At 45.5% G+C, this 17560-nt stretch overlaps 1 protein-coding gene across 4 annotated transcripts in view; it reads left to right on the forward strand.

The window, feature by feature from the left end:
* The first annotated feature begins 2043 nt into the window (after positions 1-2043).
* The window catches only part of PROM1 (prominin 1), a 115237-nt gene continuing 99720 nt past the window's right edge, over positions 2044-17560 (forward strand). For 2 of the 4 annotated variants that reach the window (XM_008017828.3, XM_008017834.3), the window contains exons 1-2: positions 2044-2445; positions 8723-9158. In XM_008017828.3, coding sequence (XP_008016019.3) covers positions 8939-9158 — 220 coding nt within the window. In that variant the 5' untranslated portion in view covers positions 2044-2445; positions 8723-8938. Of the gene's footprint in view, positions 2446-2479; positions 2758-8722; positions 9159-17560 lie in introns of those variants that run through there. The other 2 variants (XM_008017835.3, XM_038008680.2) reach the window with 1 other exon arrangement.

Raw genomic sequence — 17560 nt, forward strand, 5'->3', positions numbered from 1 at the left:
GTTGAGATAGAGAAAAGCATCTGTCTCCTGCCCATCCCTGAGCAATGGAACATCTCGGTGTAAAACACGATTGTATGTTCTGTTTACTGAGAAAGGAGAAAATCGCCTTAGGGCGAAAGGTGGGACTTGCTAGCGCAATGCTGCTCTTTATGCACTAAAAAGGTCTATGGAGATGTTTACATATGCATATCAAGGCACAGCACTTTATCCTGCCACTTCCCTTTTCCTAAGATGGTAAAGATAATGATCAGTAAATACTGAGGAAACTCAGAGAGCGGTGCCAGCGTGGGTCCTCTGTATGCTGAGCGCCGTCCCGTGGGCCCACTTTTTCTTTTTCTATACTTTGTCTCTGTGTCTCATTTATTTTCTCAAGTCTCTTGTTCCACCTAAGGAGAAACCCACAGGTGTGGAGGGGCAGGCCACCCCTTCACTTGTCTAAATGCTCCCTCCATGGGCAGGCATTGGCCGAGTTCAGCCTAGTTTTGCTTTCTGCTATGACAGGGCAGCACTGAGTTCAATTCAAAATCTCACAATCACTGCACTCTCCTTTTCCCAATCCACAAGGCTGCTGCTGCCGGGGAGTGGAGGACTGGTGGCATTGGCAAATCCAAACTATCTTTCCTGCCTTCTTCAGTGCCTCTCTCAGTAATATGAAGTTAACACCAGGTATTGTGGTTACTGACCTGATTTTTGGTTCTTATGAAGGTGCTTCTTGTGTGTGTAGATAGTTGTTAAATTGTGTTCCTGGCCGGGGTGGAGGAGGGGTGGTGGTCAAACCTTCTATTTGACCATCTTGCTTCATCCCTCTCTACTGATACTACTGTTATTGGTATTATTAGAAATGAAAATGAGTCCTGTGAGTTATAACTGTCTTCATTTTGCAGACCAGGAAACTGAGGCTCAGAGAAATATTAAGCAGCCAAAGTCACAGTGATTAAAAAAGGCAGGACCAAACTTGGACAGAGATCAGGACCCACTCCTCTGAGAACTCACTTCTTTCGCTAGCTCCAGTCTAAGAGTGCTATCTAGGAGCAGGTTTATGGGGCCCCAGGAGATGTTCAACCAGAAGGCTTCTGATCTGCAGGGGCTGCAGAGGGGAAATCTGCCCTGACTAGAAGATTTGTTTTCCACCCATATTCGTTTGATCTCACATTGCTATAAAGAACTACCTGAGACTGGGTTTCAGAGGCTGTATAGTAGGCATGGCCAGAGAGGCTTCAGGAAACTTACAACTATGGTGGAAGGAGAAGGGAAAGCAAGCACATCTTCACATGGCAGCAGGAGAGACAGAGCAAGCAAAGGGGAAGTGCCACACACTTTTAAACCATCAGATATCATGAGAACTCACTCACTATGATGAGAACAGCAAGGGGGAAAATCCACCCCCATAATCCCATCACCTCCCACTAGGTCCGTCTCCCAGTGAATTATAATTCAGTATGAGATTCAGGTGGGGACATAGAACCAAATCATCTAATCTTGCCATGTCCTAGTGTAATTTTTGGAAGTTTTCTGAACTAACATTTCTTGTCTAGAAATATACACACTCAAGATCAATCTAACTATTAAAAACAAAAAATGCTTATTTTCCAGTACCTGTTTTATGTTAGATTCTGCGGTAAATGAAAAAGATAGTGACTTAATGTTCCTGCCTATCATTCATTTGTAGCTTGTGCATCTATCCTTTCATCTGTCTATCCATATCACAAACATGTATTAAACACCTACTGTAGGCTAGACACTATCCTGAAGGTGCTTTTCTTACCTAAGTCTTTTTTGTTTTTTTTGCCTGCCAGAGAGTACAGTATTCTCAATTCCAGATAAGAAGTGGTGAATAAGTGAAGTGCAAATTGGTGAGGACAGTTAGACACGCAGTGATTACTTCTAACAGGTTTCCACCACTCTGCTAAGTAGCAAGGTGAGGACTCCGAGGGTGAGCTGCAACTTACAGAGCGGGAAGACCAACAGGCAGTGAGAAAAGAAGGTGCAGTGGCTTCATGTTATAGCAGATGCCTGTGTGTACACATGGGAGCGTGTATTGCTTTATGCCGTTTTTCAACTGCTTCAGCCACTAGCATTGGTACTGCTGCACACTAAGGATTCAATTTTTTTTTTTTTTAATTGCATTGGGATTAGGCAACAGAAGCCGCCAATTAGGCGGCTGGGATGAGAAAGGAGAGTTTTTAGGAGGGTAGCTGCATTCTAAGTAAGGGACTCTGTTGGGGTAAAAGGAGCGAGTGTTGCAAGAAGGGGGTGCGGGGGTTGAGCTGACATCTCTGCAGGAAATGGATGCTGTCCAGGTGCTGGTGGGCGCCCCGGGCAACGTGGCGAAGCAACTCAGCCGGTCCAATCAGACTGCGTCCAGGGCTCGGGTTTCGCGATCATTAAGTGACTGAGGCAGATCCCCACGCGGCACCTGGCCACGCGCTCAGCTCTCCCGCCGCGGTAAGTATGTTTAAGGAATCCTTCTCATTACGGCGGCTCCATACCCAGGTCCCCGCCCGGGACAGAGGAAGCCGCAACAGGTCCCCCGGGGCACCGGGCCCTCTCTCCTGCCTCCAGCCATGTACGAGGGTCCGGCAGTTGCGCCGCCTGAGCCACTCCCCGACCAGCGGGCGGGGCGGGCTCTCCTAAAGTCGTCGCGGTGGTCCCCGAAGCCGGGTCATAAATAATTCACGAGCCAGGGCCTGGCTAGCTAAGGGAAGGGCGGTGGCAGCGGTGACTAGGGCGCGAGCAGGAGCGGGAGCCGGGTGCACGGTGAGTAGCTGGGTCCTCATCCCGCAGCGAGAGAGGCATCTGCTGACCAGGCGCGGGGCTGAGCGCACTCCTTCCACTGTACTGGGGGTGTACAGTGAGGAGTGGACGGGTTCTCTCCGCGCCCCCCTTACCCTAGCCATCTGTGCCGCCGCCCTGGCCCCTCAGCAGGTGGTGCGTACCCGGACAGCGGCTGGGGGCCAGAGGGACTGCGGGGAGCGCGTGGTGGTCCCGGTGCCCGGCCAACCCAAACTTTTTCCGCTGAGTGGTGGCCTGCGCTGCCCCGCTTGGGTCTTCTTTCCGTCCACGGGGGCTGGGGGCGGTGGTGGGGGTAGCCGGCGGCTGTGGTTCCGGAGCGGGAGTCGGAGGTGGGTGTGCGAACCGGACCCGGGCCCCAGAGACTTCGGACTCGCTCTCCGCGAGAACGACTACCGAGGTGAGATATGCCAGGGTCTTGGGAACGAGTCTGCGGTAAAGGAAGCTCTAGGGATGGCCCCGGGGACATGAGGCGCTGAGCTTTCCCGGCTGAGTGCGGAAAGGGGCCAACACTATGCAGCAGACCACAGCCGGAGGAGGGATATGGGGGTGCAAAGCGAAGCCATCTCCCGGCGTCCGTGGGAGAACGCAGGCACCCCTAGCTCAAAGCACCGTCCCAGCCTCCCACGCCACGGCCCTTCTGCATGCATGTGCGGGGACCCGCGGCTATCGCTAGATGGAGAACTGGGGTGCTCAAGGCGCACCCTGCCAGAACGCGCTAACCGGACAACAAAGAGGAGCTTGGACAGACCAGGAGCTTCATGGCTGTAGAAAGTCGGAAGCTCGGGATCAATTTCCCCGAGAGCCCGCGTCTGGAGAGGCAGGGAGTCAGATCGGAAGGAGGAACTAGCTCCGGAACCCCTTCTCTCTGGCAAGATCGCCCCCGATCGGTGCCCAACAGGGGCCGCGGCGGGGAACTGGCGCCGACAAGCTCGGAGCAGCCAAGTTACTCCGGCAACCCCCTCCCCTGCGCGGCTGCGAATTCCTGGAGTCTCTTGGCTTCCCGCGCCCGCCCCGCCGCTCATTCTTTTGTGTCCCGCAGCTCACAAGAGGCTTCCGCCCAGAAGGGAGCTAGGCCGGGAGGGGGATTGGCCTGGAGGTGGTTTGGAGGTAAAGGGCGGGGAAGCAGGCGCCCCAGGCTTCCTTCCGCAACAGGTTGCTCCTGGAGCCCGCGAGGGCGACTGACCTTTCTGGAGAAAGGTTTGCTGGAGTTCCTGAGGGCGGCAGCTGTTCTTTGTTAAGAGAGCAAGTGCACGATCTTGGTTCTTGAGTGTCCCCCAAGACTCACGTGACACGAACAACCGCGGCGATATGGTGGGTTGAATCATAAGAAATTGTCGGTTTTTTGGATGGAAGATATGAATATCGTCAACCTCATATGATTCAACTTGTATGATGTTACCCATTTTTCTTTTCTCACCGTCCTCTCTGTCCCAGTTATCCTAGGAGCCCCGGTGGAGTTGAGCTCAGAGTATTGATGCTAAGCAGAAGCAGACAGACCCCAGATAGCCTTCCAGCTGCGTGCCAGGTGCTTTACCTATTAGATTGCTAGCCTGCCAACCCTATGCGAAATCCGCCTTTGACAGAGGAGCAGAAGAAGGGTTGGAGAATGCAAACAACTGTCATCTTGGCAGAGTTAGTAAGGAGGACCAGAGCCCCCTTACTGTTGCTGTTGGCTGTCTGTTCAGCAGTGCCCTTTAGTTTATTCTTGTTTTTTTTTTTTTTAATATGTTCCATAATTTTTTTCTAAACTTCCTTCTGATTTCTAAACTTATGATTTCTAAACTTTTCTAAACTTCTTTCTGATTTCTAAACTTCCTTCTGAATTTTATACGAGACAGTTTCTTTGTGTTTTAGTACAGTGAAGTAAACAAATGCATCAGAGGACAAGCTGAAAACTTTAAACCAAGTGTTGTTTTGTTGGTACTGTTTAAAATATAAAGGAAATAGGTTTTTCAGGGAGCAAAGGGCTATTTCTGAGATTTGTTAAGGGTCAGGATACTTTGTTAAAACAGTGGAAGCTGAGTCTGGGGTGATTGTATCAGATAAAGGACTTCTTGGAAGGATGGACCCTGGGTGGCTTAGGGAAGTGGCAGGAAGGCTGGCTAGTCAGGCTTAGGAATCCAAGACATGCCACGGGACCCCTGATGCGGGGATGGCTGCGGCTGCCAGAGCCCCTGGATGTGGCTGCTGGCATTGCTGCCATCATTGCTGGAATGAATTATAGACACTGTCCTGCTTCAGAGCGCGCAGGCCCAGGCCCAGAAGAAAGCTTCTGATTGGCCCAGCGTGGCTCAGCTCCGCCAGGACAGTTTGGGCAACTCAGCGGGCCTCACAATGCAAGGCAGGGCTGCCTCCCACCCAGCTCACAAAGGTGATTCAGAAATTGAGTATCCCCCATGCCCCCGCCAAAAGCACCCCAGATGGCAAAAATCCACTACAAAGATCTTTTTTAAAAAGAAAGCTTCTGAGAAGTTCCATCAAACGAAGAAAAGAAATGAAGGTGATCGATCACCATATTTGCCTTTTCATTATTTATTTATTTATTTATTTATTTATTTATTTATTTTTGAGACGGAGTCTCCGTCGCCCAGGCTGGAGTGCAGTGGCGCGATCTTGGGTCACTGCAACCTCCGCCTCTCGGGCTAGTGATTCTCCTGCCTCAGCCTCCCGAGCAGCTGGGACTACTAGCGTGTACCTCCCCTCCTGGCTATTTTGTGTGTGTGTATTTTTAGTAGAGACGGGTTTTCACCATGTTAGCCAGGATGGTCTTGATCTCCAGACCTCGTATCTGCCTGCCTCGGCCTCCCAAAATGCTGGGATTACAGGCTTGAGCCACCACGCCCGGGCCATGTTTGCTTTTATACAAGTATTGAAATGCAGTTCTCTGGACTCCAGGCTCAGAATCACCTAAGGTTGCCCAGGCTGGAGTGCAGTGATGTGATTACGGCTCACTGCAGGCTCAACCTCCTGGACTCAAGTAATCCTCCTGCCTCAGTCTCCCAAGTAGCTGGGACTGCAGTTGTCCACCACTATGTTCGCTAATTTTTAAAAAAAAATTTTTTTTTTTTTTTTTTAATAGAGACAGTGCCTCTCTATGTGGCCCAGGCTGGTAGCAGTTCTTCAGTGAGGACCAACTGTGTTCCATGCTCTGGGGATACAGAAATAAGCCAGGGACCTGCACAGCAGCTTGGATAGATCAATTCAAAGCTATATGAAAAGGGCATTTGGGGAGCTTTCACCTTACATCTGTTATTTTCCAATGTGTTTGGGAAGCCTGAAGTGTCCTTGGAAAGTGACATGAATTGACTAGGTGGGCACTCCAGGATCAGAGTACTCCAGGAACAGAACTGTTCTCAAACTTTGTTTGAAGGATCAGTCCCCAGGAGAGCTTATTAAAAATGCAGATTAATGAGCTTCATCCCAGAAATTAGGTCCATTAATAGTCTGCATTTCAACTAAACACCCCATTTTATCCTGAGACAGAGGCTGCGTTCAGTGGCTCTCGGACCTACTGGGATTTAGCAGGTAAATACTCAGAGCTTCTCTTTTTGGCACAACCTATTAAACCCGAGATGAAAAACTCTTCCTCTTTGACTTGACTTTAATCAGTTTCTAGTATTTCGTAGTTAGTGAGATTTTAATACTTCCTTAAAATGTACTTTAAAACTTCAGAGGGACCTACATTTTGGAGCAAGATGTAAAGAAATCTGGAAGTGCAACTCCAGTTGTTGTCTGTCTCAAATCATTGTCTCCCATCTTTGCTGCAGTGAGCAGTTGTGTTTCATTTCACTGGGAATTTCCCTTCCCCTGCTTTGTCACTGAGGGAGTTGGAAAGCCTGTTTGTTCATAGTTCTTTCCTGGGCAGTTTCTCTCTGTCCTGGACTGAGGCTTGGTGGAATTACCAGAAAGTGGGCCTTCTCAGCATCTGAGCCTTTAATCCTTCCAGCTGCTGTGCTGGAGGCTTAGCTCTCTGCCTGTCCTTTAGCAAAAAAAAAAAAAAAAAAAGATAAAATGTACGTGTGGTGTGTTATGCTTGCAGTAGATGTTCAAAGGGCGCCCTTTGGAAACACCAGGGTCGAGGTGTCTACTGTGGGTGTGATGGAGGGCAGAACCTGAAGCGTGGGGCACGAGGTTAGTACTGGCAGCCACTTGGGATCTCAGCAGCCCATGATTTGACAAAGGAAGAGTTTAGGGCCATTGTATTGGTAGCCCTGTGCAGGAGTAATTGCAGTAGGACAGGACTTAGAAGATGAGGCAATGGAGGGATTAGATATGAATCTAATCTTTGTTCAAATAGCTCATGAAATCCCATCTCTCGTCCAAAGCTTTCTTTGACTTGGAACATTGGTAGTGGGTCCTCTCGCCTCTTGTAAAGTATGTCACTTTCTTCATCATCCCCCTTCCGTTTCTTACAGTGTGGGTTTCAGGAGCTCCATGTCCTTATCTTGAAAGTTAGTAAGTATGTATCTAGTTCACAAAATGACAGCAGCTTGCTCTTGCTCCAGAACCCTTAATATGGAGAGGAAGAGTGGCACATCCCGGATCCTTCCAGGTTCTGTGCCGATTTGCCTAGTCTCATGAAACCGCACAAGGAAATAACACATTTTGGCTTCTACACCAGCGCCTGCCCTGTAGCTCTGAAGCAGGCGGTGTTTGGTTTCCCCCCACCTACCTGGATTAGGCTGAAGGCCTTGCTCTAAAGCTTTGCAGCCTCCTCTCTGGGGCAGTTCATGCTGCAGGCAGGTTACATGCATTGTTGACTCTGCTGCTGTTTCTTTCCCTGCGGGGGATGGTGCCATGAGTGAAACAAGCTGCTCATCAGGCTCTTACGAAACACCGACTGTGTGCCATGCCCAGTGTTAAGGTCTGGGGATTGAAAGAAGAATAGGGCAGGGTCCACCTTGGAGGCACTTTCAGTCCCATTTCCTTCCCAGATGCTGGAGCCACAGCTGCTTTTAGGATTCTTGTTGTGTTTCTCCCTCTCCCAAGGGATAGGTAGGAGTCTCCCTCTGCCCTGGCTTTCATCTCTGAGAACCTTGTTGTCAAGGTGGTTACTTAGGGTGAAGGTTTCCATCAGAATTACTTAGTAAGCTTATTAGAAAGACAGGTTTCAGTGTCACACATGTGTCCAGACCCAAACAGTGTGGTCCCTAGCCTTGAGGCCATGCCCTTCTACTTTGGATTGGGGGTGAGGTGGAGAGGGGGATGTTTGAAATGAGATTAGTGAGTAAATAAGTAGAATATAAGGCAGAGTAAGATATATCTCCAGCAGCAAGGAGAACAACACACACTTGGAGAAGAAATAAGCATATAAGCATATACTGGATTACTGGGACCCTAGTGGCTCTTATTAGAGCCTGAGAGGGGGGCACTGTAGGGACAGTGTCTTGACGTCATAGTTAGATCTTGGACTTTGAAGGCAAACTAGTGAGTTTGACTCTTGGCCGCATGGTTAATCACCTGTGACCTTGGGCAAGTCATCAGGACCCTCTCTGTGTCAGTTTCCTCATCTGCAGAATGGAATAATGCCTCAAACAAGGAGGACCTTGTTTCTATCTATGAAGCATAGATAGCAGTGCCTATCTATATCTCTATATAATATATAGATATATCTATATCTATATCTATATAATAAATGTTAGTTTCCAAGATCCCAAGCCTTCTCTACAAAACCTAGTATTTCCCGAACACATAAAGGGTGTGTGTTCTGAGTCTGGCCCTCCTGAGGAGGGACTTTCTCTGAGTCATGGCTTTGATGCCAGCGCCTGCCCTGTGGCTCTGGAGCAGTTTGTGTGCTTGGTGTCCACCCACCCATCCGGATTAGGCGGGAGGCCTGGCTCTAAAGCTTTGCAGCCTCCTCTCCGGGCAGCTCCAGGTGCAGGCAGGTTACATGCATTGATGACTCTGCTGCTGTTTCTCTCCCTGCCAGGGATGGTGCCTTGAGTGAATGACCCCCTTGGAGAACATTCTTCTGGAGATGTCCCTCGCCTCAAGCCAGCCTGAGACAGAAAACTGAAGATTCAGCAGATCCAGTGCTTCCTGCTCCTCTTCTGCTCAGGAACACACTTGTCTTCCCCAAGGCTTCCAGAACTTCTGAGGCAGGAGGCACCCAGTTCTACCTCATGTTTGGAGGATCTTGCTAGCTATGGCCCTTGTACTCGGCTCCCTGTTGCTGCTGGGGCTGTGCGGGAACTCTTTTTCAGGAGGGCAGCCTTCATCCACAGATGCTCCTAAGGCTTGGAATTATGAATTGCCTGCAACAAATTATGAGACCCAAGACTCCCATACAGCTGGACCCATTGGCATTCTCTTTGAACTAGTGCATATCTTTCTCTATGTGGTACAGCCGCGTGATTTCCCAGAAGGTAAGTGCTGATGGCAGGGAAAGATAGGATTATCTCCAAACGCACCTACAGTATTGTTTTTTAATGTCGATGCAATCAATATATAATATATTCAGTATTTTAGTGATTGCTTTGCACAGAAGCAGAAAGCATTTAGACAGAAGTTAAGAAGACTTGTACCAGGTTAAATAGATTGCGAGGAATGTTATCATGAGAAATGGAAGCAAATGATGTTGCTATGTTGGTTTTCCACTTCTTCACCTTTTGTTTTGCTTGGTTTTGCTTTGTTTGGGTTACAGCAATGAATTATTCTAAGGCACTTACCAAAGGCAAAAGTTAGAGTAAAGTTAGGGTAAAAATGCAAATTTTGTATCATCAAAGGAGAAATGAATAACTATCTAGCATCTGATGGCCACCTCAAGGCTTAAAAATTTAACTCTCTTCTGCCCACTACAATATGCAAATTTTGACATTGCTTAGGGTAAGGGCAAACATGTTTACCTGACCAGCTGTTTTCTTTAGTTCTAAGAGCTTGGGTGTGCGGAAGAGTTGGCACTTGCCAGAATTGTCATGCTGTGGTGTCGTTATTCATCACACACAGTACCGTTCGTCATTTTCGCCTTCTTAATGTTTGTTGTTTTCCATACTCTTCTGAATTCAGGGTATATGTTCATAGAAAAGGGATTATAAAAATAAAAAAGCCTGTGAGAAATATCTGCTAGTAGGGTTTGGCACCTAAATTTTTGATTGGCTTAACAGTAAGTCCATCCTAAGCCTGTTCTTTTAGCTACAAAGATTTGATTACAGTCATTGATTACAGAATTTGCTGCAATCTTTCTTATCATTTTCCTTAGCTGCTCAGCTACTGTTTGTAAGAGAGTCCTAGTGGTGTGTGTATGTGTCTGTGTGTGAGAGAGAGGGAGAAAGAGAGAGAGAGGAGGTATTCAGTGAATCTCCTCACTTGTTTATATTATGGGGAGTTTATAGATTTTCATTAAAATACATTTGTATTGATTTTTTTAACACTTATTTGTCTTAAATTGGTCAATTAAAACAGCTTGAAGTATAGCTGTCAATTTTTGCTAATTTAAATTTCAGTTCACGAAACAAATCTCTTTGAATAGTTATTGTCGTTGAAGAGAATCCTGAACAAATGCTGCTTACTGTTTATGTTGCTGTTAAAATACTAACTTTGGAAATCCCAAAGACAGAAGTAGAAAATTAGCTGAGTTTATTTATTAACATTGGATACAAATTCACTCTTCTGAATAGATATTTCTTGGTTTATTTGGAGACTTAATATGTGTTACTGAATAAAATAACCTACTAACGTTTTTATTTAAAAAATATTTTAATTTTTGCGGGTACATAGTAGGTGTATCTATTCATTGGGTGCAAGAGGTATTTTGATACAGACATGCAATGTGTAATAATCACATCATATAAAATGGCGTATCCATCCCCTCAAACATTTATTCTTTGTGTTACAAACAATCCAATTACTCTTTTAGTTATTTCAAAATGTACAATTATATTATTATTGACTATAGTCATCCTGTTGTGCTATCAGATAGTAGGTCTTATTCATTCTTTTAAACTATTTTCCTACTAGTGTTTTTAGTCTTTGCTTCTTGGTTTTGTTTTAATATAAAAGGCATAGAATTCAGTTGTTGAATATGAATTTACAATCATTTCCTCAGAAAGACTGGAAAGCTTCCCATGCCTCATTCTAAGGCATATCATGTAATTAGTTAATCCCATAATCTCTTTCCATATGTTGCTCTATTTTGGTCCCTTTAGATTTGATTGGAAGGTTTCTTCATACTTTTTTTTTTTTTTTTTTTTTAACAAGGAAAAGCAGTATATTTTAAGGTCTTCATTCTGGTGATCAAGTTAGAAGATGTCTTTTAGCTTACACAACTTCCAATGCATTACAGGTTTTGAATTGCAACAACATTGTTAGACCTAAGGAGGGAACTGAAGAATTGTAATCCTAATGTAATCTGAGGGTATTAGCCTAGTTTTTCTCTTGACCTTCATCAATACTTACTACCTTGCAGAAGGAAATTCTCAAGTTTCAACAGCAGACCAGGGAAGACCAGCATTACCTCTTTGGGAGGAAAAATTATTAGGTTGCTTAAATAATATAATATTTATTGCAGTGTTGGTTTTCTTGCATCATCCCATTTGTTTGTATTCTTCCACCTAGTTACTACATTTCCTAGTAGTCTTAACGTACCCACTGGCTGCTTTACAATGTATTGGACACTTATACGACAATCATGATTTTTCCATTTGGGGCCAGCGCATTTCACAAGCACCAAATCATAAACAGATGCCCTCATAATTGAAGATGCAAAAAACAAAACAGAGAAAGAGAGAGTGAGAGCATGTGCATGATTGATTCTTATATATTGTTTATTAGTTTAATACCTTAGTACATTAACCAAACACAAGACTTCAGGACCGGTCCTCTGTGGAGTAATGTCTTCATAGAAGCCGTTCTCCCATAGGTATATCCTTTCATTTGAAAGCGTGCAACTGCCCAATGGGCTCTTCGTGCCTGCTGGCCAGATAGAGCCGATATATCAATGCAGAGGAACTGCAGTGGAGAAAGAGTTTAATTCAAGCAGAGCCAGCTGAATGGGAGACTGGAGTTTTATTATTACTCAAATCAGTCTCTCCAAAAATTCAGGGATTAGGGTTTTTAAGTATAATTTGGTGAGTAGGGAATTAGAAAGTGGGGAGCTCTGATTGGTCAGATAGAAGATGAAATCATAGGGAATAGAAGCTGTCCTCTTGCACTGTCAGTTCCTGGGTGGGGGCCACAAGACCAGAAGAGCCAGTTTATCTATCTGGGTGGCATCAGCTGATGCCTCAAAACACAGGGTCTGCAAAGTACTCTGCAAAGTATCTGCAAAGTATCTCAAGCACTGATTTTCAGCTTTACAACAGTGATGTTATCCCTGGGAGCAATTGGGAGGTTTAGAACTTTGTGACCTCTAGCTACACGACTCCCAAACCATAATTTCTAATCTTGTCGCTAATTTTTTAGTCCTGGAAGAGCAGGATAGTCACCCATCAAGAAGGGGTTTGTCTTGGGAAAGGTCTGTTACTGTCTTTGTTTCAAAGTTAAACTATAAACTAAGTTCCTCCCAAAGTTATTTGGGCCTGTGCCCAGGAATGAACAAGGATAGATTGGAGGTTAAAAGCAAGAAGGAGTTGGTTAGGTCAGATCTCTTTCACTGTAATAATTTTCTCAGTTATAATTTTTGCAAAGGTGGTGTCAAGAGTAGTGGTGCTTTAACTGCAAAGTTCCAGTGTAGGTCAAGGAATAGAAGAGATAGAGTAGCCCTGGAGCCTGGGCTTCCTCTTTTCTCACCATCTGACTGGAAAGTTTTTCACTTTTATATTCTGTGTCCAATCAATTGGTTTTCCAAATTTTGCATTTGAAACTCTAAGAGAAACCCTTCTCGTATCCCCAGGAAGTAAGGCTTTGTCTCAAGTCCCAGCTTAATAAACGTAAAATGGAAAGGTCTTGTTTAGCTGAGATTTGAGACAAAGCCTTACTTCCTGGGCAGAAGAGATTAGTTTAAATTAGACAAGGAACACAGGTAACCACCCCTGTGTTGACATGGCAGAACATATTCTAGAACCTGCTGTGGGTATTTCATAAATGCTTTCCCTGGCCTGAAGCTGCAAAAGGAATACTCTACCTACGGGGCTTAGGCTCATTAAGAGAGCTGTACCTTACCTTTGAGAAGAGTCTCTTGTTCATTCATTCAAATCTGAAAAGATATTGGTGGCAGGGTGACCAGAGGAAGTTAGGGAAAGGGTGTTCCGGGTAGAAAGTAGGGCATGTCTAGGGTTTGTTGGAGACCGTGGTTCAAATGTGAGTGTCCTACTCCATTCAGTTTCTTGGAATAATACCATAGACTAGGTGGCTTAAACAACAGGCATTCATTTCTCAGAGTGCTGGAGGCCGGGATGTCTAAGATCAAGGTGCTGGCAGATTTGCTATCTAGGGAGGGCTCGCTTTCTGGCTTGTAAACAGCCACCTTCTTGCTGTGTGCTCACATGCCCTTTCCTGGGTGCAGGCTCCTGGAGAGAGGGTGAAAAGAGATCTTCTCTTTCTCTAATCCCGTCAGGCACTATTTCCATCATGAGGGTCTCACCCTTATGTCCTAATCTAAACCTAATTATCTGTCCCAGAATCCCCACCTCCAAATACAGAAATGTTGGGGGACACAGACATTCAGGACATGACAGTGGGTGAAATAGGTGTTCATGGAATAAATTGACCAAAGTTAGGGAAAACCAGTGCTGGAGGACCTTGACCTCCAGGGAGTTTTAGAGAGAGAAGGAAGGTGAGGAAGCCTTCCAGCAGACGTTTCATTAGTTGGACAAGCATTTATTGAAAGTCCCTGTGTTCTGGGGTTCACCTTGCTGGATGCTGTCTGCCAGGGTGTGCGTGGAATTCTTAGGGAAGAGGACCCAACAACAGCTGATTGGTTAGATCACAGGGAGGTGGAGGCTTTTGCAGTGGTCTGGAGGGAAGTGATAATGAACTCAAAATGAAACAAAAGGCAATAGGGGAAATGGACTCAATGTCTGTTTCATGTCGCAAGAACTTGGTTTAAATCCTAGCTCTTGCCCGTTAACTGCTGGATGATCTTAGCTAAGTTGTTTAACTTTCAGACCCCTTTTTGTGTTGGACATAAAGTGGATTACAGTTACAATCAATTTGATGCCATGATTGTTGTAGGGAGGGGACTTAGGAATCAGAAGGTGTCTCCAGGAGGGATCATTGAACTGTCCTTGCTACTGTTCCCACAGGAACATTCTACACGGCATTGCCTCGTATGAAACCCTCCCTTGACTTTTGAGGTTAAGTGGGCCTTGTTCCCTTGGCAAGCCTGACAGTAGTCTAGAAGCCAAGGTTTGGATGTGATGCTAGTTTACTGACTGGTCGTTGCTTCTCTGCAAAAATATCTACATCTGACAGGCACTTGCTTTTCTTGGTTTCTTTGTTCTTTTCTGCAGTTTTCAGTATCTGCTGCAAGACTTACTTTGCTAAGTGTTTGCTCATTTGATTCTTTTGTTAAACAAAATTGTGGGAAGTCTTTGTTCTAGACTGGCCCCAACAGACCAGTCCAAACCAAAACGGACTCAATCATGCTAACTGCAATGTAATCAAACCGAAACTTTAAGGAAGCAGAGAGATCACAAAACAGACCAAATTTTTTTTAACTCTTGAAAACAGGAGATTGCGTCATAATAACGGAGTCCCGTCTGCTCTAAAATCCACTAAAAAACAAGTAACCTGAAATAATTAGTCAGGTTTTTTTTCTATATCCGTGTCCTTGTTTCCACCTTACAAAACCCACTGTTCTGCTGTTTTCCAGTGGGATTTGCGATTAAATAAATTCGTTAACGATAGTGACAGACTGACTTCAATGCCTAAAGTTTTGGTCAGCCTCTCAAAATTGCCAAATTTACCAAACCTCTCAATCTTGAGAGGTTGATCTGAAGGGGGGAAATTGTTAAAAAATTAAGTGTAGCCTAAAGCTGCCTCCTTACATATTTTAAGTTTGGCCTAAATGTTTCTCCATACATAGTAAACTGGGACCTAAACACGTGTGTGAACAGACTTGTGTCCTACTCTTACAACAAGTAGCTGAGTCTTACCCAATGGCATTAGCTGTGTTTCAGCGAATTGCAGGTGGCCACTAGTTCAAATCCTGTTCAAATAAATATATATAAATATATTATAAATATATTATACCGAGCTGTAACCCATTTAGCGGCTCCTGTACCTCACTTCCGTTTTCTGCACGTCAATTTCCTTTTTCTGTCCATAGATGTTATACGACCACGGGGCAGCCCCAGAGTCGTTCTGAATGTAGTCCGAGGTTCCAAGGGCTGCCTGATTCATGAATCATCCTTTGCTCAGTTAAACACTATTAAATTTAATTTGTCTGAAGTTTTTCTCTGAATACTTCCAATAACTTTGGAAGGTAGATGATGGTGGTAGGTGGTGGTATTATTTCTTACATTCCTTTCTACAGATTGGAAAACTAAGTCAGAAAGAGATTACATGTTCAAGGCACACACTAGCTTGTGGCACATTGAGAAACTCCCATCTCTAGGACTGGTTTTATCTCCTATAAAACGCAGCTGCCTTGTGTGTATTTTTCTTTTATTTTACTATGATGCTTTTAAAATGACCATCGGTTAGTATGGAAAATAGTAATTTTTGCACGTTAAAGATGTGCATTGTGAAATATTGTCTGGTGTGGATGATGAGTAGTGCCACTTCCAATTTTATGTGGTCGTGATGAACTTGGCATAAGTTCTGACCCAGATTTGAGCTCTTCTAATGGAGCAAGCAAGGAAATAAATCTCCTTTGTTGTTAGTTTCCTATAAATTCTCTAAAATTATTCTCTGCCCTGTTTTGTTTTGGTTTTTTGGTTTTTTGGGTTTTTTTCGAGGCAGAGTCTCACTCTGTTGCCCATACTAGAATGCAGTGGCATCATCTCTGCTCACTGCAACCTCTGCCTCCCAGGTTCAAGTGATTCTCCTGCCTCAGCCTCCCGAGTAGCTGGGATTACAGGGAGGTGCCACCATACTTGGCTGATTTTTGTATTTTTAGTAGAGATGGAGTTTTGCCATGTTGGCTAGGCTGGTCTCGAACTCCTAACCTCAGGTGATCCACGTGCCTTAGCCTCCCAAAGTCCTAGGATTACAGGTGTGAGCCACCATGCCAGGCATTGGTATGTTTTTAAATTTAGATTTTAGGATGGTCGGCCTATTTGTAAAAACATTTTAGGTGACTCTGATTTGCTTCTGGGATTTGGTGTGTGGGGGAGTGGAGTTGGGTGAGTTGGTAGAAGTGGGGAAGGTGGGGAGTTAAGCCTTGTTTCCTTGGAGTTTGAGAGGCCATCAGGATGTTAGGGTGAGTATAAGAGCTCTCTGCATTACAGGTAACAGAATCCTGTTAGCTGTAAGGACAGAATTATAACAAATTTAGTTTAAAGATCTCAATTGGCTATATTTGCAATTCTAGAATTGGGCAACACTTTATTCCGCAAAATTGAACAGGTGTTGCAGTGAGTCCAGCAGAGCCTAGCTTCATAGTCAGAAAAAGGGCTGAAGAAAGCAAGAACAAAGAACACAAAGTGAACTGGTCACCTCAAAGTTACTTTCCTTGTAAGACAGGGACATGGAGACAGAGCAATAGAGAAATAACTGGTTATGTCAGGTGACTTCATGTTAAGGATTGAAATGGAGGGAGCTTCATTATCATGCCAATAGCAGCTGGCCTGTTTGGGAAATAGGCTGCTATCTTCTCTCCTGATTTCTTGGAAGGCCAGATAACAACTCAGTTTCCATTTGGTGATGTGGAACTTTAGCATGGGTGACTTCATTTGGATTTTTATTCTGCTCTGTTGGGGCTTAATACAGGAGCTTAGTCCAAAACAGTGGCCTCCTATCATTTTTATTTAACATAGCCAAGGTAACCAAAAACAGGGAGTTTCTCATCAGGACGCCGGGTTGTCTCAGGGCACTCAGTGACATATGAGCCACCAGGGACCAGCCCTCACTCGGATTCTCTCTGCCTCCCATCTTGGCTTCTCTGCGCATCTGCTCTGTGCCTCCTCCCCTACCCTCTCCCTCTGGCTTCCTGCACCCCTGCAGTCCTCATGGTGGAGAACCAGCTTGTCAGAATCCTAGGTTTCAGGCCAGCTTCTTGGAGAGTGGCTGGGAGTTCTTTCTTTTTCTATCCCAATTCTCAGTTCCCAGGGAGGGCTTCTGGCTCACCTGAACCAATCACAAACCGGGGAGCCACTGAGTTACATGGCTGGGGTCTTCTGTGTGAGCCTGGCTGCTGTGGGCCCTCACTGCCACCATGGCCTCAGAGGCAGAGAGAAGCGGTGCCCAGGAAAGGGGCGGCCGAGTGAATAGCCAAATTGACGTGTCTATGCCCATGTCCACGTAGAAGCAGGGTCCAACATCTGCGTGTCCTTACTTAATTCAGACAAAGCCAGCATTGTCGCCTTTAGAACATGTGACTCATGCTGGCAATGGGCCTAGCCACAAATTAGGTCACAGAGGAAAGAACTGATATCTATTGATCCTTCCCCCTCCATGTCAGTCACTCTGCTGGGCAGCCTACAGCTGCCATCGTAACAGTCAGACTGGCAAGCAGCACCGTGTGTCCGCTTTCAGGGATTTAGGCGAGTCAACAGCACCAGGAGCTAAGTGCTATTATTATCTCGTTTTACAGAAGAGGAAGTCAAGGCTCAGAGGATCAAATAACTTGCTCTGGGTCCCACAACTGGTCAGTGGCAGAGGCAGGGTTTGAATCCAGGCAGGCTTCAGAGGCAAGTCATAATTGCCACTTTTCTTTTGCTGATGAGGA

This window comes from Chlorocebus sabaeus, chromosome 27 (genome assembly GCF_047675955.1).
Source record: "Chlorocebus sabaeus isolate Y175 chromosome 27, mChlSab1.0.hap1, whole genome shotgun sequence".
Classification (NCBI taxonomy): domain Eukaryota; kingdom Metazoa; phylum Chordata; class Mammalia; order Primates; family Cercopithecidae; genus Chlorocebus; species Chlorocebus sabaeus.